This window comes from Mixophyes fleayi, chromosome 1 (genome assembly GCF_038048845.1).
Source record: "Mixophyes fleayi isolate aMixFle1 chromosome 1, aMixFle1.hap1, whole genome shotgun sequence".
Lineage (NCBI taxonomy): Eukaryota > Metazoa > Chordata > Amphibia > Anura > Limnodynastidae > Mixophyes > Mixophyes fleayi.
Window position 1 is genome coordinate 428408120 of NC_134402.1, and position 18061 is coordinate 428426180.

The window sequence follows — 18061 nt, forward strand, 5'->3', positions numbered from 1 at the left end:
TAATATGGCATTAGGTAAATACTCCATTTACTGGGCAGCCTGTTGTAGTCTTGTAGTTCTACAGAGCCCGGAGAGCCTCTGCTGTAATCATTACTAGTGTGTGTACTTTGAAATACAGCAATTATAGCTTAGACCAGTAATTCCCAAACTGTGCGCCCAGGCTCCCTGGGGTGCCTTGGCGATCTCACAGGGGTGCCTCGGCCAGGGCCGAGGCGAGGGACTACTTGGTAATTTATTTTGGCTTAGGGGTGCCTTGAAAAAATTATGGAAACCCTAAGGATGCCTTGAACTGAAAAAGTTTGGGATCCACTGACTTAGACCCTGCTTTTTAGATCGGAAACATGCAAATAATAAAATATAATAATTAATTTTACTGCACATAATAAGGGTATTACAAGTTAACGTGTAGTTCCAAGTCTATGAACGAAAAGCATGGTGACATCCATTTATTGTTTTTTTGTTCCTTTTTCCAGTAAGTCATGGGTTGTGATTGTCGTTATAAAGCATTTCTGTATCTAAAGCTGAAATGATGACGCTAGTGGTCTGATTGTAACTGATGTCGTCTCAATAATAATGTCATTTAGAGATGTTAGTAATGGATTATAGGTTTTGTCTACCGCTCCGGTTACCTTTTGCTACATATTGCTTTAAAGTATTAATTTTATACTATGCTTACTTGTTAGTTGGATGATTTTTATATGAATCTTTGAGACACGGGCATCTGGATTCCGACACTGGGCTTTGCGCTCGGTTGTCCTCAGCTCACTGATTTTGCTGTCCATGTAATTAACCTTTAAGTTCCAGTTTACAACCCCTCTTCCAGTTAGACGAATTTCCCAGTTTTCCCAAAAACATTAGCTTTATACCAAATAAATTTATATATATATATATATATCACACACACACAATTATTTGGGTAATTTGGCATCAAGAAATAAGCATTGAGCGGATGATATAATAGTCTAATAATATAATAGAGGATCAAAATCCAATTTTATTTGCTCCCTTTAAAAAGGAGAGTCCGTAATGTACTATAGATAGACAGCCCACCGTAGACGGACAGAATACCACTTTTTTTTTTTGTCCCCTGCAAACCTGTTTTGTAATAGCCTCCAGGTTTGAACAGCTTTTGCAGTGAATAGAAGACCTACCATTTGTTGGGTTTAACATTAACGTTTTTCTATTTCATTTCTTCTAATTAGGATAAAATCTGGAAAGCAGTAACAGCATATTTATCTAATTACGTCCAGTTGCTTCAATGGCTATGGGGTTTGCAGCTCTTAGCCAGTTTTCCTGGCTTTTTCTTTGAAATGTAATCGTCTATTTTAACAATTAAAGCTGCTGCGTATCATCATCATCAGCATTTATTTAAATAGCGCCAGTAAATTCCGTAACGCTTTGCAATTGGGGACAAATGCAGTAATAAAACAATACTGGGTAATACAGACAGAGAGCTAAGAGGGTCCTGCTCACAAGCTTACAATGTTACAGAGTTACTCCCCGACCTGCCATGTTGCAACAAGAAAGTTTGAAAATTAAGTGTTTGCTGTCATCTGATTTTAAATTTACAAAACATCTGAACTCTTTCTAAATTTATGACATTGATTTTTTTTTTTTTAACTACTCTCTATAATTGTCCATTTGAAGTTTGGCACAAAAATGTACTTTATATTTATACAACTAACCTAACATATAGATAGATCTCGCTTTAACAAAGAACAGAATGGATTGGCCATGTTTGATCGTTTTAATTGTCAATCCACCAAACCTGCACCCTCACGGAGACCTCCAATGGTCACTTGGAATATTTGTCCACTCCTTAAACTTAAAGCAAAGTGAGGACCAGGATGTGTATATTTGAGCTGAGGACACCAAGGCAGTTTTTGCACGGGGGACTGGGGGAAGCTTGATTTTGTCAACAATGACGATTACTAGGGGATGGGCGAGTACTTTTTTTTTTTTTTACTTTAATCAGAATGTATGTGTGTGTGTATAATTATGTAGACAGGATTGATTTCAGTTTTACAAGAGCAGTACTTAAAACAAAATTAGAAACAGAAGTGGCACTAATGAAAAACTTTTAATAATACCTCTCAAAATAACATAATAGTAAAATAAAAAATGAAAAAATGTATTCCGCTAAAAGTAAACACAAAACTGACAGTACTTGATATATCGGATGTTCCTCAAGTCCTGGTTTCTTTCATTGCCCACCTATGGATGATGTAATTATATTTGTGCCACACTCCATAAACTAGTGATTCAGAAGTTTGTTCTTTCAGATATCCTCCCAGAGATACCTATAAAAAAACAAAAAACATATCATAGTGTATTACAGTATAAGTGAAATGATTAAAGGATGTTAAACCAATTTTATAAATATAACATTTATGTAATTCTCAGGCAACATCCAACAAAAAGGAGATTATCTCTCCATCGTCTTATCTTGTTGGATATTGCATGTGATTGATTATTTCTCAGGTGTGGGTCGGAGTCTAGGTATAGAGCGCTGGTTCACTTAAGTTTTTGTAGCACTTTACAAGAGCAATGTCACAGTTCCACAATCTTTTATTTAATATTTTTTTCTTTTCCCTTTAAATGCTAAATATTAAGGTACATGAGAAACATTTATGACAACTGATCCTTTAGGTAACTTTGCAAGAAGTTGCCCATGGCATACCCCCCACAGCCCTGTTTTGGGTTTGTCCCAGTTCGTTGACCCAAGGGGCGTGACCTTGTGATATTTGGGTGTGGTCGGGGTGCAGAACTGGGCATGGTAAGGGCAGAGAAGGTTATGGGAAGGAGCTGTTTTGTGTCCATACTTGGTAGGTATGCTGTCACTAGTTGAAAAATGGCATCACCACCGCCACCTTTTCATAAGTGCCCCCCAATACAGGCACGAAAAATCCTCAGTAGAGGGCAGTAGAGCTTTTCTTGACCAGAGGGATAAATCCACATCATTTTTAGAAATTTGTCTTGTACAGTGCAATATGTTTAGTGTTTGCACTGGATTTAGAAACACTGTCTGAGAATTATATATATTATAAATAAAGAACTCTCATGCACAGAGTACAATCGGCATGACGTGTAAATATATGTCCTGCCACAGCCTGCAGGAGGTGAGGTCACTGGCTAGGCATGCTGGGAAGTTTCTGTTCTGCATTATAGTTATGTAGGTCACATTGTGTTTCACTCCTGAGAGTTGTCACTCCAGTCTTGCCACACCCACATCTACAACAGGGGCGGAACTACCAGTGGTGCGGCCGGTGTACGGTAGCGGGGCCCATCGAGATAATGGGGCCACTGCACCGCCGGGCCGTATTATTTATTTATTTTGAAACAAATATTTATTAACTGTCAGAAAATATAAAACAACAAAAATCTAATGAATTTTACCATCAAGTAGAGTGAATAAGTAAAAGAGACCTCTGTACAATGGAGATGACAGTATTCAGACTCTTTAAAGGGATGAAAAAGAGAAGACCGGTAGTTTTCTTGAATTAAGGAGGGAACAAAAAGTGAGAAAAGGAAGAAAAACCGGTCCTGAGTCCTATGAAAAGAGCAGGGAAAAGTAAGAAATAGAAGAAGGTAGGTAGGGAGGGTGGTGTGGCAATAATCTCCCCGGGGGTGAAGGGGGTGGAATGGGGGGAGGTGCTGCAAGCTAAATAAAGGGGGAGCGGTACAGGAAGAAGGACATCCAGGGATTCCATACCTTGTTAAAGGTTTTGGAGGAATTACCCGTAATGCTAGTCATGTATTCCATGCAATGAATTTGCCATATTCTGGTAATCACATTGATGAGAGAGGGGGGAAGCTGTTTCCAATCAATGGCAATTTGGCAAGTGGCGGCAGGAATAATGTGGCGTGTCAGTTTATTTTGGTGTTTAGTTGCCGGGGGGAATCCAAGGGGTAGGAAGAAAAATTTAGGTTCAACGGAAATTTGAATAACAGACTCTGAGGGATTTAGCCTCACACCAAAAAGGGATCAATTTCGGACAGTCCCACCATATGTGTAGAAATGAGCCCATGCCAGAGCATAAACACCATCATTTTTTTTTATTATTATTAATTCTGCCACTGGGCAGGGAAATCGTGAAGAAATGCATTGGTGGTCAATGGAAGCATCAGGGAGCCAATTGTGAGGCTGGCTGTTGCTGAATGGGGTCCCACAATACCATGTGCTCGAACAGGAAGTATTCACTTCCTGACTGATCAATCTGTGGAGCGGTGCTGTAGAACGGCACTGGTGACCACATGGTGAGGGGTCTTAATGAGATCTCTAGGGGGGGCTGCAATGAGAGACTGAGAGAATAAACAAATATACATATAAACCGTGAATGCAGATCAGATTATTTACAGGGCAGTGAGTGAGAGTGATGGTGGTGACCAGCATGAAGTAAGCCCGAGCTTAAGGAAACAGGGCTAAGGAAGCAGGCCAAGAGGTACAGAGGGTGGTGGAATGTAGAAGGAGAACACAAGGAAAAATGGACCTGCTCTTGAGAGCTTTCATTGTGCTCGTTAGCGCTTACATTGTGGCCGTGAGAGTTTACAGAGCACTTCTGTAGTGCCACGATTTACAAATAGAGGATGGGAGTATACTATTCTCTTGTCATAATTGCTGATACACACTGTCCTGTACCACAAACATTCATTCATGTGTATATCTGGTGTGACAGCATAGCAAAGGTAAACAGACCCGCTACATTGCCATCCTCATGCAGGCGCACCGCCGTTCCTGATCTCCAGCCTGGTAATCTATTAGGTATTTGCTATATATTGGCCAGCGTTGGAGGTGAGTTCTCTTCTCTTTATATTATTCACTGTATTGTTTTTCATTTGGGCACTATTGGCACCACTCTGTTTAATTATTTTTGCCTGATGCCTGGCACAGTTACCAATTCGGAATACTTTGTTTTATTAGGTGCAGCCATCTCCATCTACCTGCTGTATCTGTTGCTGGGGTCAGGTGATCCAGCCACAGAAGTGTATATTTTCGTGGTATACATTGAACATTCTTGTGTGAATGTTATTTTCCATCTGGGTCTGTGAGCCATAATTACTACACCAGAAGTAGAGACTTGCCTTCTGTGCCGCTCTCGCCCTGCTGCTGCCAAGCAATGTGTAGCGACAACATTGTCAGCGGAAACTGAGCAGTGACAGGAACGGGGGACTTGCTCGATTATGTGGACACCCAGCTAAGTAGTCTTAGGGACAGGGATATTCTTATGCTATACACCCCCCAAACTGGATATTCAGTTTTGCGTGGAATTATCCATTAAGCAGATACCCTTTCTTATAGTCCTAGACATGCACATGCTGCTTAAAAGGTGTTCCGATATAAATTATCATAAAATACAGCTTACTTCCCACAAACATGCCACAATGTACTAAAACACAATATAGAGAATGGAAGCCAGAATTGTTGAATAGGGAGCCCTATGCTCCGTGGTCCCGTGGCCTACATAACCTATCTAAGAAAGTTTACCTATATTCCACAATAGTGCCTGCAAATTGCATATACTTCACTATATCCTGTACTACAAATAAACCATCAACCTGGTTAAGTTTACTAACATGGCCTAACATCCTTCTCACATTCCGCTAACACCTATTCCAAGTCCTCGGCCAATAGGTTCCGTCAATAAATATATATACGTTTGCCATAAGCAGAGACTTTTTGGCCAGTGGTTTAAATGTAAACCACTTATATTTCTCTTCCCCTTGGGTTGTGCCTGTATACACGTACGCACACGGACAAATGTTCGGACACAAGTCATTCTAAAATATTTATTAACCTTTTATTGTAAAATGCTGCAACGTCTCAAGCAGCTCACATAGGCTGAGTGAGAACAATTTCATGTGCCCTACAGATATAAGGAACTACAGTATTCAGAGATTCATAATTAGACTCTAAGCGCAGTAAGAAAAGAAGTAAATGATGTTTGGAGTCACAATATTGCAGCAGTAACCGCTGTTAATGGAGAGAGAGACATGTTTCATTTTTGACCTAAGAGAAAAAATAACATTAAAAAATGTGTGTGTGTTTTGAAGCCCCACATATACCACTTTCATCTATTATAGGAGCATATATTGCCCTGCAGTAAGTGGAATTATCTCGTGACTAAGGGAATTGTCTAGCAGTGCATTATCTGCACAGCTACATGACTCTCCATTTGTTGTCCATCTCAGGCAGTATTTGGGATTAGCTCTTTTCAGCCTGGAACCTCTACAGAATTCCGTCTCTGATGGCTGGCAGCTATCATTGTGAAGAGAGGCACGACATTCATGTTGACCCTCTTATAACAGAAGGATTATGTCTTTCAGAGAAAGCAGCAAGTTCTTTTTTTTTTCTGTAAGATTTCTGACTGATTTGACTTGTAGTCGCAACACAGCCTTCTGGACTTGTGCTTAGAAATGGTTTGTATTGGGAATAGTGGTTGTAAAACATAGGTCACGGTTTGATGTGCGACCTTGCAGAAAATTGCAGTCGACGAGGTCATATTGGATAGTTTCCTCCTGTTGGTTATACAGTATCACTAATCTCGAAGCTCTAACATTTCTGCAAATGGAAAAATCCCTCTGAAAAAGTAGAATGTTACTGATTATTTTCTGCTAGTCATATATAGTTTAGAAATTTAGCTGCCTTGAAATTGAATTGGTCAAATCAGGATTTGCTAATCTGCGAGTTGCAACCCAAAAATGGGTCCCTGCGCTGTTTTAATATTTAAATGCTTCTTAAACTTCTTTTTGAAAATCTGTTGCACATTACCAACTAATAAAGTAATTGTGAAAGCGGTTTAATACAGTTTGTGTAGGTATTTTTGAGAGAGTTTTATATAAATGTAGAATCAGTAAAGCCACTATTTGACATTAATCTTTATGAAAGGTTGTGCATTGCTGAGCTGAATAATAGCCACAAAATAACTGGAATGTTCATACTTAACTCAGTATGTTCTTCATTTCTATTTCAATCCTCTGCTCTATGTGGATTCATACTCCTGGAGCAAATGCAGTGATGTCACAGCAGCTCACATGACTGCGCTCTTAGTTTTTCAACCTTCTCAGACCTCATTAGGACACTCGCGAAGAGGTGGGAAGAGCTTCAGCGATCTGTAAAGAAGGGAAAAGGTAATTCTTTTTAATAGAGCTGCAGTGGACTGTCACGTTTACACTGATAAATGGTTCATATCTGACACGTCCATTTTGGTGTTTTAGTGGTCCTTTGAAGCAGATCTACCATCATAACTTTTTTTCCTCCCTATCTCAAGTTAACCACTTTGTAAGATCCCCATGAAATTCTTATTCCTTTTATGGACCAGCAAGGTGTAGCACTATCTTGATTTAAATAGCATAATCAATGCAAATTGAATCTTTGGTAACGCATGATCTATGGATTCCGTACTTCAACAGTTGGGTAAGATACTATACATGCTTGACCTGTCATTTTCTTATTATAATGTCAGTCAGACCTCAGCTTTTACACATTCATTCCTAGCCTACAAAATAAAGATGAGGCTTTCATCATTTAGGCTGCAGAAAGCCAACCAATGATGTCATCAGACACAGGGTGAGGTTTGGTTAAAAAAAAAAAATGCTACTTATCCTAATTAAAAGCACTTTTTTTTTTTCGTTTTCTGTACATTTTTTTGTTTTTTGGAATGTTTTTTATATTACTTTTTTTTTGTCTTTCAGGGTAAGATGGTGAAAGGAATGGGAGGTGCCATGGATTTGGTTTCTAGCTCAGGAACAAAAGTCGTTGTCACCATGGAACACTCGGCCAAAGTAAGTTTTCCTATTTTCTGTTTCCTACCGAATGGTTGTTTATGGGTGTTTGATTTATTGATTTATTTAAACTTTTTCCCAGAAAAAAAAATTTTTGTCCGCTCCTTATGTGTTCTCCGTATTATCAGAATTTTACAGAGGTTGATGGTGGTTTCAGCGGTGTGAAACCAGAGAGCACATGTCCCATCCTGCAAACCCTAAACATCTGTCCTTTGAATATATAAAACAGATATATTGATGATGTGATTAAGTGGATTTTAGCATCCATTTCACAAAATTAATGTATCTGTCAATTTTAAGATTTTATTTTCTTTTACATAAGATTTTGATCACTCCGTTCAGGAAAGGGGTCCTTGTAATTGATAATATGAATTCAGTTTAATTGTGGTTCAGTACAGAATCATTAGAATTCACTCTGCTGACACATCTGTTTGTCTGTACAGTGACGTATGTGATTGGGCACATTTACACTGACAGTCCATGCACTGATCCGTGTTGTCCTGTATCTACGACCTCTTACAGTTAGATGCTGGGGGCATACAACACTTAATCCCTAGGTTGTGACCTTGAGAAAATGTTACATTATAATTAAGCTGCCATTCATTATTTTTTTTTCTATTTAAATAAGGCTGATATATTCCGCAGTACTTTATTACATTATGATGTACGGGACACCCGTTGTATAGGAGATCCCTCACCCGCTTCTTCCGTAATGATCCAATATATTTATATATCATACATGCATAAATTATGTTACTCTCAATATTGCAGAAGGTGCTATACTGTAATAACAGCAATGCTTTCAGTGGGGGCAGGAGCCCACCTAAATACTTAAGATCACAAGCCTAATTTTATTATTTATTATTATCACCATTTATTTATGTAGCGCCACTAATTCCGCAGCGCTGTACAGAGAACTCACTCACATCAGTCCCTGCCCCACTGGGGCTTACAGTCTAAGTTCCCCAACACCCACACACACACACACACACACACACAGACAGACACACACAGAGACAGACACACACAGAGACAGACACACACAGAGACAGACACACAGACAGACACACAGACTAGAGTCAATTTGTTAGCAGCCAATTAACCTATCAGTATGTTTTTGGAGTGTGGGAGGAAACCGGAGAACCTGGAGGAAACCCACGCAAACCTAATACTGAAGACCAAAAAGATTTGCCTCTTCTGTATTCATAACCCAAAATACAATGTGCAAGTATGGGAAGATTACTAATTTAATTCTTGAAATAAATGAATCGTGTATAAACCCATACATACTTGGTTAGGTGGAGGAGAGGGATTTAGCAGTGCATGCGGAGGGACATCCTATTGTATGCCCTCTATCTAGTCACTAAATGGGCCTTTCGTCAAATTCATACCATAAGACACCAACATTTATTGGGGCAAAACAGTTGGATATTTAAATGACACTGAATAGTATGTATTTTGATGATTTTCTTATCTTATCTTCTTATTAGTATCAGAATAAAAACTTACTACCTGCTACATAGAAGTCTAATAAAATGGAAATACATTTTTAAGTGTGACAGACTTAAAGAAGCACAAATATTGTATACAGTAAAAAGGGAAATATACATTTCTTTTATCCTGCATAACCAATGCTTATGGTAAGTGAACTTTCTTTGCAATGTGACACAAATCAGTGATGTTTTCTATTATACCTTGGAATAGTTTCTATTTCATAAACACTTTTATTTATTTCTTTTTACTGCATATGCGAAGAGTTTTTGCAGCCACGGAGGGCTGACCTGCTAATATTATCTAAGTGACACGCAGTAAATAATCACAATGGAAAATGAACCCAGATCTAAACACAAAGTCTAAGGCTTCAGTGTTTAATGGCCAGTGCTTGAATAGCTAAACGGAGATGGATGTGTTATTTAGGTACAGCCATTGCTGTTGCTAAGGAAACGGTTCATTTTCAGAATGCCTGTCTTGTATCTTTGCATCCTGTAATCTGGTTTAAGGCAATATGTGACAAAAAAGCATAGTAGAATTGAATAATTGTATTGCATTGTACTCTGGTCCCTTTTTTTTTCTAGTGTGTTCCATTTTTAACTTTTAAGTGCTCGGGGGCCTGTTTTCTATGTCCTCAATCTGTTCATATTCTGCTTGCTAAGCATCCCATTCAAAATCTGTTATGCTCATTTAAAGTCTTTTCAACCATTTTATTATTTTTTGCATTCTCTGAATTATCGCTTTGCAAGTTGTTATTTTTTGCCCTTCGTGTTATTTCGACCAGGGTTGACCTACATTTTTCTAGGTCCTTTAGAACAACCTGCACTGGTTGACATTTCTGTTTTGAACTCCCAACAGCCAGTTAATCGTCCCATCTCTTTAGGAGATGTGGCTTAAAAACCTCAATTTCCCAGAATGCTTTGTGCCAATACTTCCATTTATTGCAATTATAAATCACTTAGGGTGCACAGTTGCTTGTGTGCACTGCACAGACCGACTTCAGACACTCGGGGCGTTCTGACTAATGGTGTATCTTTAAATGACTGCATTAATGGGTAAATAATGTGGAGAGGAGAGATTTTGACAGCAATAAAAGTAGTATGCCTTGGAATTGTATTTTAACCTAGGTTACCCCTTATAAATTCAGCAACGGTGCTCACTCCCCTTTCATTATACCCTTGCTGACCACATAGACTTTGCAAGAGGAATTATTTAATTGTATGTATGAATTACACACTTAACAAGGGATTGATAAAACTATAGTTTTATTTGAGCAATTGAATTGCAGTCATTGTCATTTATAGACTTCTGGAGAATTTATGAGGGTTTTTTTTTTTTTTATAAACACACAATAAACCATTTAATTTGTGTTTACTGAGGTTGTAGCCAGTGAAAATATTTCTTTCCTGCATTTATTTCAGCTATTTAAAAAAAAAATAGAATTGTCAGTGTTTTATTTTTTTAAGAACCTAAATTTGGAATCTTGGGAATAGTTGGTTCTATTAAGTTAGAGGTCATAACGCTGAATGGTAACTAGCAGCTGTGCCTTGTGGGAGGCTGGGAACATGATCGGCCTGCTTCTTCAATGAAGTGTTTGTTTTACTTTGGTCTTTTTACCACTTAGCTGGATAAATACTTATTTACCATTTTAATTTTTTTTTACATTTTTCTTTGTTTTTCTCTAATCAACCCTGTTGATACCAGACTTCAGTTTATTGAGCTGCTAGTAAATTTCTTCCTTAGATTTGTACCATTGTTTTATTTGTTTAATTTTAATTATAATTTTCATTAAACATGGAAAAGTGATGTTATGGGGAGGTCAACGTATACCTAAATTTCTATGGTCATAACTAATCAGATTGCAATTATTTATCAACTCTTTATGGCTAATTAAAGCATTCTTTCTCTGTTATTACAAATTAAATAAGTAAAGAAAGATTAGAATACACCACTTATAAATGCCCTGGAAATGCCCCTTGTGTGCATTAGCTTTTAATTTCAAGATTAGGCTGCTTTCATGTGTCTTCCACTTCTTGGAAATAATCGATAACACAGGAGCTTAGCAAATGCCAGCAAACCATTGTTATTAAGGTCAAATACTCAAACATATACGCTTTTAATGACATCTCTAGTTCAGACAATAAAATACCACCAGATGGAAAAGTATATCTGTCATTTCCCCTTGACGTTGCAGAAATTGTATGATTACTTAAAGTGCACCTGCCCATTATAATCTTTTCATTCTTTAAATACTATACTGCCCTATGGCCTCTAAGTCTGGATTGGGAGATTTTGTCTTTAAATCTCCTATCTAGCCTAACCCAACTGACTTGGTCTCCAATGGATTCAGGTGCTAGCCTCAAGCCAAAGTCATCTTGAGGAGACTGGAAAGCTGGTCCCAGGGCTACAGTCCCTCTGCCGATACGCAGTAGTGTCGCTTTGCCTCCTCAGACTTCTGGATCAGTGGAACCCATGATGCACTATCACAAGTGGGATTGGAGGGCTGCAGCACCAGAACCCAATTCAGGATTGGAGCTTGGCAATTCTGCTCTGATTGTAAGCAACACTCCTGCAGTTTATGTATCTGGGTAGTGAGGGGAGCAGTGGGTACCGGTACCAAAGTGTGTGCACTATTTTTGCCTCTGATTGACCAGCGTGCTGTATTAAAGTGCACATTAACTATAGTATTCCATTGTCTCTAGAAAGTCTCTAATCTACTTTTGATTAATGGGACATGGCCCTTTTTGATGGCCTCTACCTTGGCTGGGTCTTGACGCACCTGACCTGCCCCAACCATATGTATGAGATGTTGCATGTGAGCCATCCCCATCAGGTACTTGTCATGCTTTATGGTAATGCCTCATTTTGAATTCAGTTTAGCATCCTAGCCTTCTATGTCGGGTAGTTTGCCCAAGAATTATTAAAGATAACAATAGTCATCTGAACTCTCCTACTAGGTTGTGGTTTACTTTAAGGTGAGCTCTTAAAGCTCAAATAGAGTAGTGACTGCTTACTGCCCATGTGTCTCATTGGTTGATGTCAACTGCCAATTCTTCTTGCTTATATCCAAGGATGTATAAAGAAAACTTGTGCACAATGGCATGAGGTAGACATTAGGAACAGTCACCTCATTGAGCCCCCTATAGTCAACACAGAACCAGGTGACCTTATCCTTTTTACATCCCAGGAACAAAGAAATGGGACCACTGCCCCTAGTGTGATCATCTCCTCTAGCTCTGTACCTATACCCCTGTGCATCACCTATGGGATGGGAGATTTCAGAATGGTTTCCCTGGTCAGCAGGGGAACCCCCACTTGATTTCCAAAATCTATTGAAGCTGCTTCTTCTGCAGGGGGTCAGGTTGCTTTCCTGTTTAGTCCTGTTAGTCCTGGTCCTGCTTGGTCTCCTCATGGGGTCAGGGAATAAGTCTGTTTCTGGATCCTCAATCAGCGCATAGAAAACTGCCATGACTGATGTTTCGTGCTTGAGATAGGTCTTTAACAGATAGGTATTTATGGTAGGTCAGAGTCGTCTTACCAGTTGGTCTAAAGGACACAATGTAAGTGTGTGGCCACCAGAACAAGCACCTTCTGCTTTATTACAGTTTCCCCTCTTCCTGGTGTGGTGGTCATAGTTATGCTTTAGCTTGCACTGTGCTGCCTGGAGATGCTCCATTTCTAGAAGACACTTCAAACCATTTGTAACGTCCACCACATAATCAACAATGAGGACTTTGTGGTGAACTTCAGTTCCTAACTTTCCCAACTAAGTCAAACGGTCCTCTGACTCGCTGTCCAATAACTCAGAAGTGCAGGAACCCACCTCAACGTCTATTTTCTAAATTGGCAAGTATATTTTAGTAGTTTGCCTTCATAGATAGACTCATGAGTGGATATTAGTTTGATTTGAGAAGAGACCATTTCTTCTAACTTGGTTTCACTGTGGCTTGTAAGATCCCCCAATTCTGTGATTTCTTTCCTCTGTTTTCTCAGTGTGGAGCCTATCTCTAGTTAGATCATATTATCAGAGAGCTAGCATATGTTGCATAACATGAATCATGGGTGAGAATTGGCGTAGATGGTGAATGTTTAAACTTAGGAGTGTCCTGTGGTAAGAGGCTGGAAGGAACATCTTCTGCATGTAGGTTCACCGTTCTAAAGTGGTTGCTTGTTTACTGGGGAGGTTTGAGCCCCAATGTTTGACAGTGGGTAAATCAGGGCATAGATAAAGCAGGGACCTACAATGTAGGCTCTGCTCATAAGAGAGCTAACAATCTAATGGGAAAAGGACACAGCTGAGACTAGAGCAGTGAATGTGACTCAGAGTGGAGATTGGCACAGTTGTGATAGTAAACCAGTGGGAGTAGGCTAAGTTCTAATACCAGGTGGGTATCAGAAAGCTTTTCAAGGTTTGAAGGCTGGGTGAGAGTCTTATCAGGTATTGTAGGGAATTCCGTTAGTAGATGGTGTCATGGGAGAAGTCCTGTAGGAGGGAGTGAGAGGTGGTTATCAGCAGGTCAGCTGTAAATCTAACAAGGTGTGAAGGAGAATATTTTGAGATGAGATTTGAGATTTATGATGGGGTGGTGGTGCTGAGGGTTCCGTAGGTGAAGGTGGGTAATTTGAATTGCATTCTGGAGGATACAGGAAGCTGGTGTAGGGATTTCAGATTGGGTCTGCAGATGTGGAGCAGCTGAACAGAAGATAAGTCTTGAAGTGGCAGTTAGGGCAGATTGAAGCAGGGATAGATGGGTGCGGGGGAATGCCAGATATGTGTTTGCAGTAGTCAATGTGGGAGACGATGAGAGAATGGATAAGAGTTTTGCTTACATCTCGGCTAGGAAAGAGCATATTCTAGCACTATTTCAAAGGTGGAGGCAACAGGGCTGGGAGAGATCAACAACTGCCCACCCCTCGTCAACAAGCCTTTTAATGTGTAAACAACTTGTACAACTTTAATTTGTTGGCATGTCTTCCTTCAATTTCTGCTAAATACACTGTATACATATATTACTATATAGACAGTGTCATTTATTTTTGGTACACTTGTAAAGCAGACGGATCAGCATTGTTCTATGCACTCAACGCAACTCTATCCATACAGCGTTTCTATGTTGTATGCAACAAAAATAATTTAAAGATATCTAAAAGTGGAAAACCCCATGAAGTATATTTGGCCAAAGGAATTTGGGGTTTATATAGGGAGTTGTATTTATTCAAATAAGTGGAAATGAAACTTCATTAAGTGTAAAAACTCCCAGAATATCAAGTTGCTATTTTTACAAATATTGCGTCTGTCAACAAGGGATCAGACAGAATGTCTGATGCGACATTAAGAGGAGCTTTCAAATCACTAAGCGACGATCTAAGACACTAACACATCTAGCATTGGCATCTGTGATACACATTCATTTGTCAAGATGAAGAAATACTGATTAATGTCAGATCAGGGCCTCCTGGTCCTCTGCCTTATGATTTATAGTGCCTCATTACGATGGAAAGACATGTTTTATTACCTTAATTTGTGAGAAATCTTTGCTGGGATCTGATTTATGTGACATGTGGCCTACTTTCTGACAGACAGCATTGAGTAGAGATAAGAGTGACAACTTCTCGTGTAATTTGTGTCTCTTAAGGTTTTTTTTTTTTTGTTTGTTCACATCTCAGCAACTATTTCCCCTAAATATATTTGTTGTTCAGCTGTTCAGGCTGAGATGGGTACCTGAAAGCCTGGGAGGTGATAACATAACTGTGAAATGTAATATATGCACATTAATATACACACACACCTATAGAGAGAGGGAATAAAACACTCTTTTAAGGGAGAGTACCTGTTGACTAAATGCTGTGGAGTCAAGTATTGCATTTTTTAGCAAGTTATTACGTGTATGGATTTTAAATATAGTACTGATAAAGTACCATCTTTATCTTCTGTTTCATATCATTGTATGTCATTTGTTTGTGTCATGATCCACAAGATGTAACTAAATTATAACAATACTTTTGAAGACATTCTGGATTTTTTCCCTCAGTTTTTTTTTTTTTTTATTATTATTTTATAGTTCACAAAGAAGCACATCACCACAACGAATACAAAAATATACACAATGGATTGATAGTAAACGAGTTGGATGTATGGACATTTTAAACAGAGGTGCATTTGACACCAGTTCTCCTGCACCAGTTTTATGCTGATTAGGACCCTGCACCTTCCACTGGATTACTTTTTGCCTTTACTCTTTCCTCCCCTCGCATCATGACACTGTCACCTGCAGTCTTGTCTTCACTAATATAATCACAAGAGTGGACAGGCCACTATCTCCCACAAGATCAGCACACTCCGCTCATCTGCTGTTGTGACCATTCCGATAATTTGATTGGTTAGAATTTGCTCTGTCCCCATCCACTGTAAAACGGCGGACATCCAGACGATCCGGAGGCGAAGAATACACACCCATCAGCCACAACATTAAAACCACCGGACCTGGCGCTCTGCTCGTTCTGCGGCTACGCAGCCCCGTACGCAGCAAGTTGCGATGCACTGTGTGTTCTGACACCTTTCTATCATGGCCAACATTCACTTTTTCAGCAATATGTGCTACAGTATTCCCCATGCGCATCAATGAGCCTTGGTTCCCATGACCGTGTTGCCAGTTCACCAGTTGTCCTTCCTTGGACCACTTTTGGTAGGTACTTACCACTGCATACCAGGAACACCCCACAAGACCTGCCGTTTTGGAGATGCTCAGACCCAGTCGTTTAGCCAACACAATTTGACCCTTGTCAAAGTCGCTCAGATCCTTACACTTGCCCATTTTCCTGCTTCCAACACATCAACGTCAAGAACTGAATGTTCACTTGCCTAATATATCCCACCCCTTGACAGGTGTCATTTTAACAAGATAATCAATGTTATTCATTTCACTTGTCAGGGGTTAATATTGTGGCTGATCGTAGTATAATACGATGATCAGACCCTATTAAAACACAGCTTTAAAAAGGAAAACATGTTGAAAAATAAACTTCTTTGTTTCGAAATGTGTTACATTGAAAATATCTGAATTGTTTGCAGACAGTAACCCCAGCACTTCTGCGTCTTCATTACAGGGAGGAAAGCACAAAATCTTGGAACAATGCAACTTGCCACTTACTGGGAAGCAGTGCGTGGATCGGATCATTACAGAGAAGGTAAAACACTTTAATTTTTGCCTATTCTGGTTCTTACTACCATCCCGTTCATCCTGAAGTATGTGGATTGTACCTGGCAATGTTGAATTTAAGTCTTCAAAGTGTCTAAAATCCCTGTGCTGTATAATCAATAGCAGAGATATGGTCAGCTACATTCCCTGGAAATAAATATGACAAGCGTCCTAAGGGTGGGATACGCTGGCCAGTCACTGTGACAGTCCGCATGCAGTCATTTATCATTTGTATGTGGATTAATGCATAATGTTTTACCTTTGTTAATGTTATCCAATCTGTGAGTCTTAAAGGAGAATTGCAGTCAGGGAACACTTATCTTAGGAACCATTCCGTGTTTGTGGGCTGATTCTATTATTATTATTATTATTATCATTATCATTTATTTGTTAGGCACCACAAGGTATCCGAAGCACCGTACACAGTACAAATAGTAGACTATACAGGGTGAAACAGTACAGAACAATAAACAAAAATACCAATACTTCAGAAACTCCAGGCAGGTTAATACAATAAGCACGGAGTAGAAGAACAGGTGAGGAGACAGGAGGGAAGACGGCCCTGCTCATGTGAGCTTACATCCTAAGGGAGGGTAGACAGAACCAGGCACAAGGGGACCCGGAAGAGGCAAAGGGAGAGAAGGAAGAGCGAGTGGAGGAGATGAGGGGGTTATGTGGATGGTTGGTAGGCGGATGGAACGAGGGAGGTCATTCCAGTGAAGGGGGGCTGCACGGGAAAAGTCCTGGATTCTGGAGTGGGAAGAGGTGATAAGAGTGGAGGAGAGTCGGCGATCATTGGCTGAGCGTAGGGAGCGAGCAGGAGTGTGAATGGAGAGGAGGTTAGAGATGTAGGGGGCAGTAGAGTGGGAGATAAGGCTGTCGTTTCACTAGGAACTAATAACCTCACTGAGGAATGAGGCAGAGAGCCATGTTTTTAATAATGTATTTTTAGTATAAATACCTCCTTTTCCCATGTATGGTGTGTCCAGTACTGTCAGCTCCTATCTCCTATCCTATCCTACCAGTCTCAGATGTCATTCCCCCCAGCACTGTGGTGGCATGTCATACCCACCCTGCTGGCTGTCTCTATATTATCATGTTAGGCATCGTTTTGGCACACTGTAGGTATGTTGGAGAATTAGGTTTACATAATATTTAAGTTTACCTCTAAAGACCTGCCAAATGGGAACTACCATTCCTATTTGTAAGTATCCTGAGACAGAAGGTTGTCATTGCAGAGTATGCCCATGTGTTCTAATCATCATTTACGCAGTTGCAGTCATGTGCACAATGTTCAAAGACAATTTGCCGTTGGACATGTAGAAGTTCTGCGCACCATGTAAGGTGCGTTCAGTGGAAAGCCAATGCCAGCCCTCAAAGGTCTCCTTCACCACTGCCAGCTATCATAAGGGATAACTTCAGCTAAAACTAAAATGTTGTTTTTGGTGGAGATCGATGAGACAAAACTAACGCGCCGTTCTCCAGATCTAGCAGGGTCCCTGATGGGACTCACCGTCCCATTCTCGTGTTTGTGTACGGAATGTATTACAGACCGACTGGTAGGAGGCGAGTAAACTTCTGCAAGAATA

General features: G+C 39.8%; 1 protein-coding gene across 1 annotated transcript in view; it reads left to right on the plus strand.

The window, feature by feature from the left end:
- The window catches only part of OXCT1 (3-oxoacid CoA-transferase 1), a 95083-nt gene that overhangs the window by 72907 nt on the left and 4115 nt on the right, over positions 1-18061 (plus strand). Inside the window, exons 14-15 of the mRNA XM_075184094.1 lie at positions 7693-7782; positions 16381-16461. Coding sequence (XP_075040195.1) covers positions 7693-7782; positions 16381-16461 — 171 coding nt within the window. The remainder of the gene's footprint in view (positions 1-7692; positions 7783-16380; positions 16462-18061) is intronic.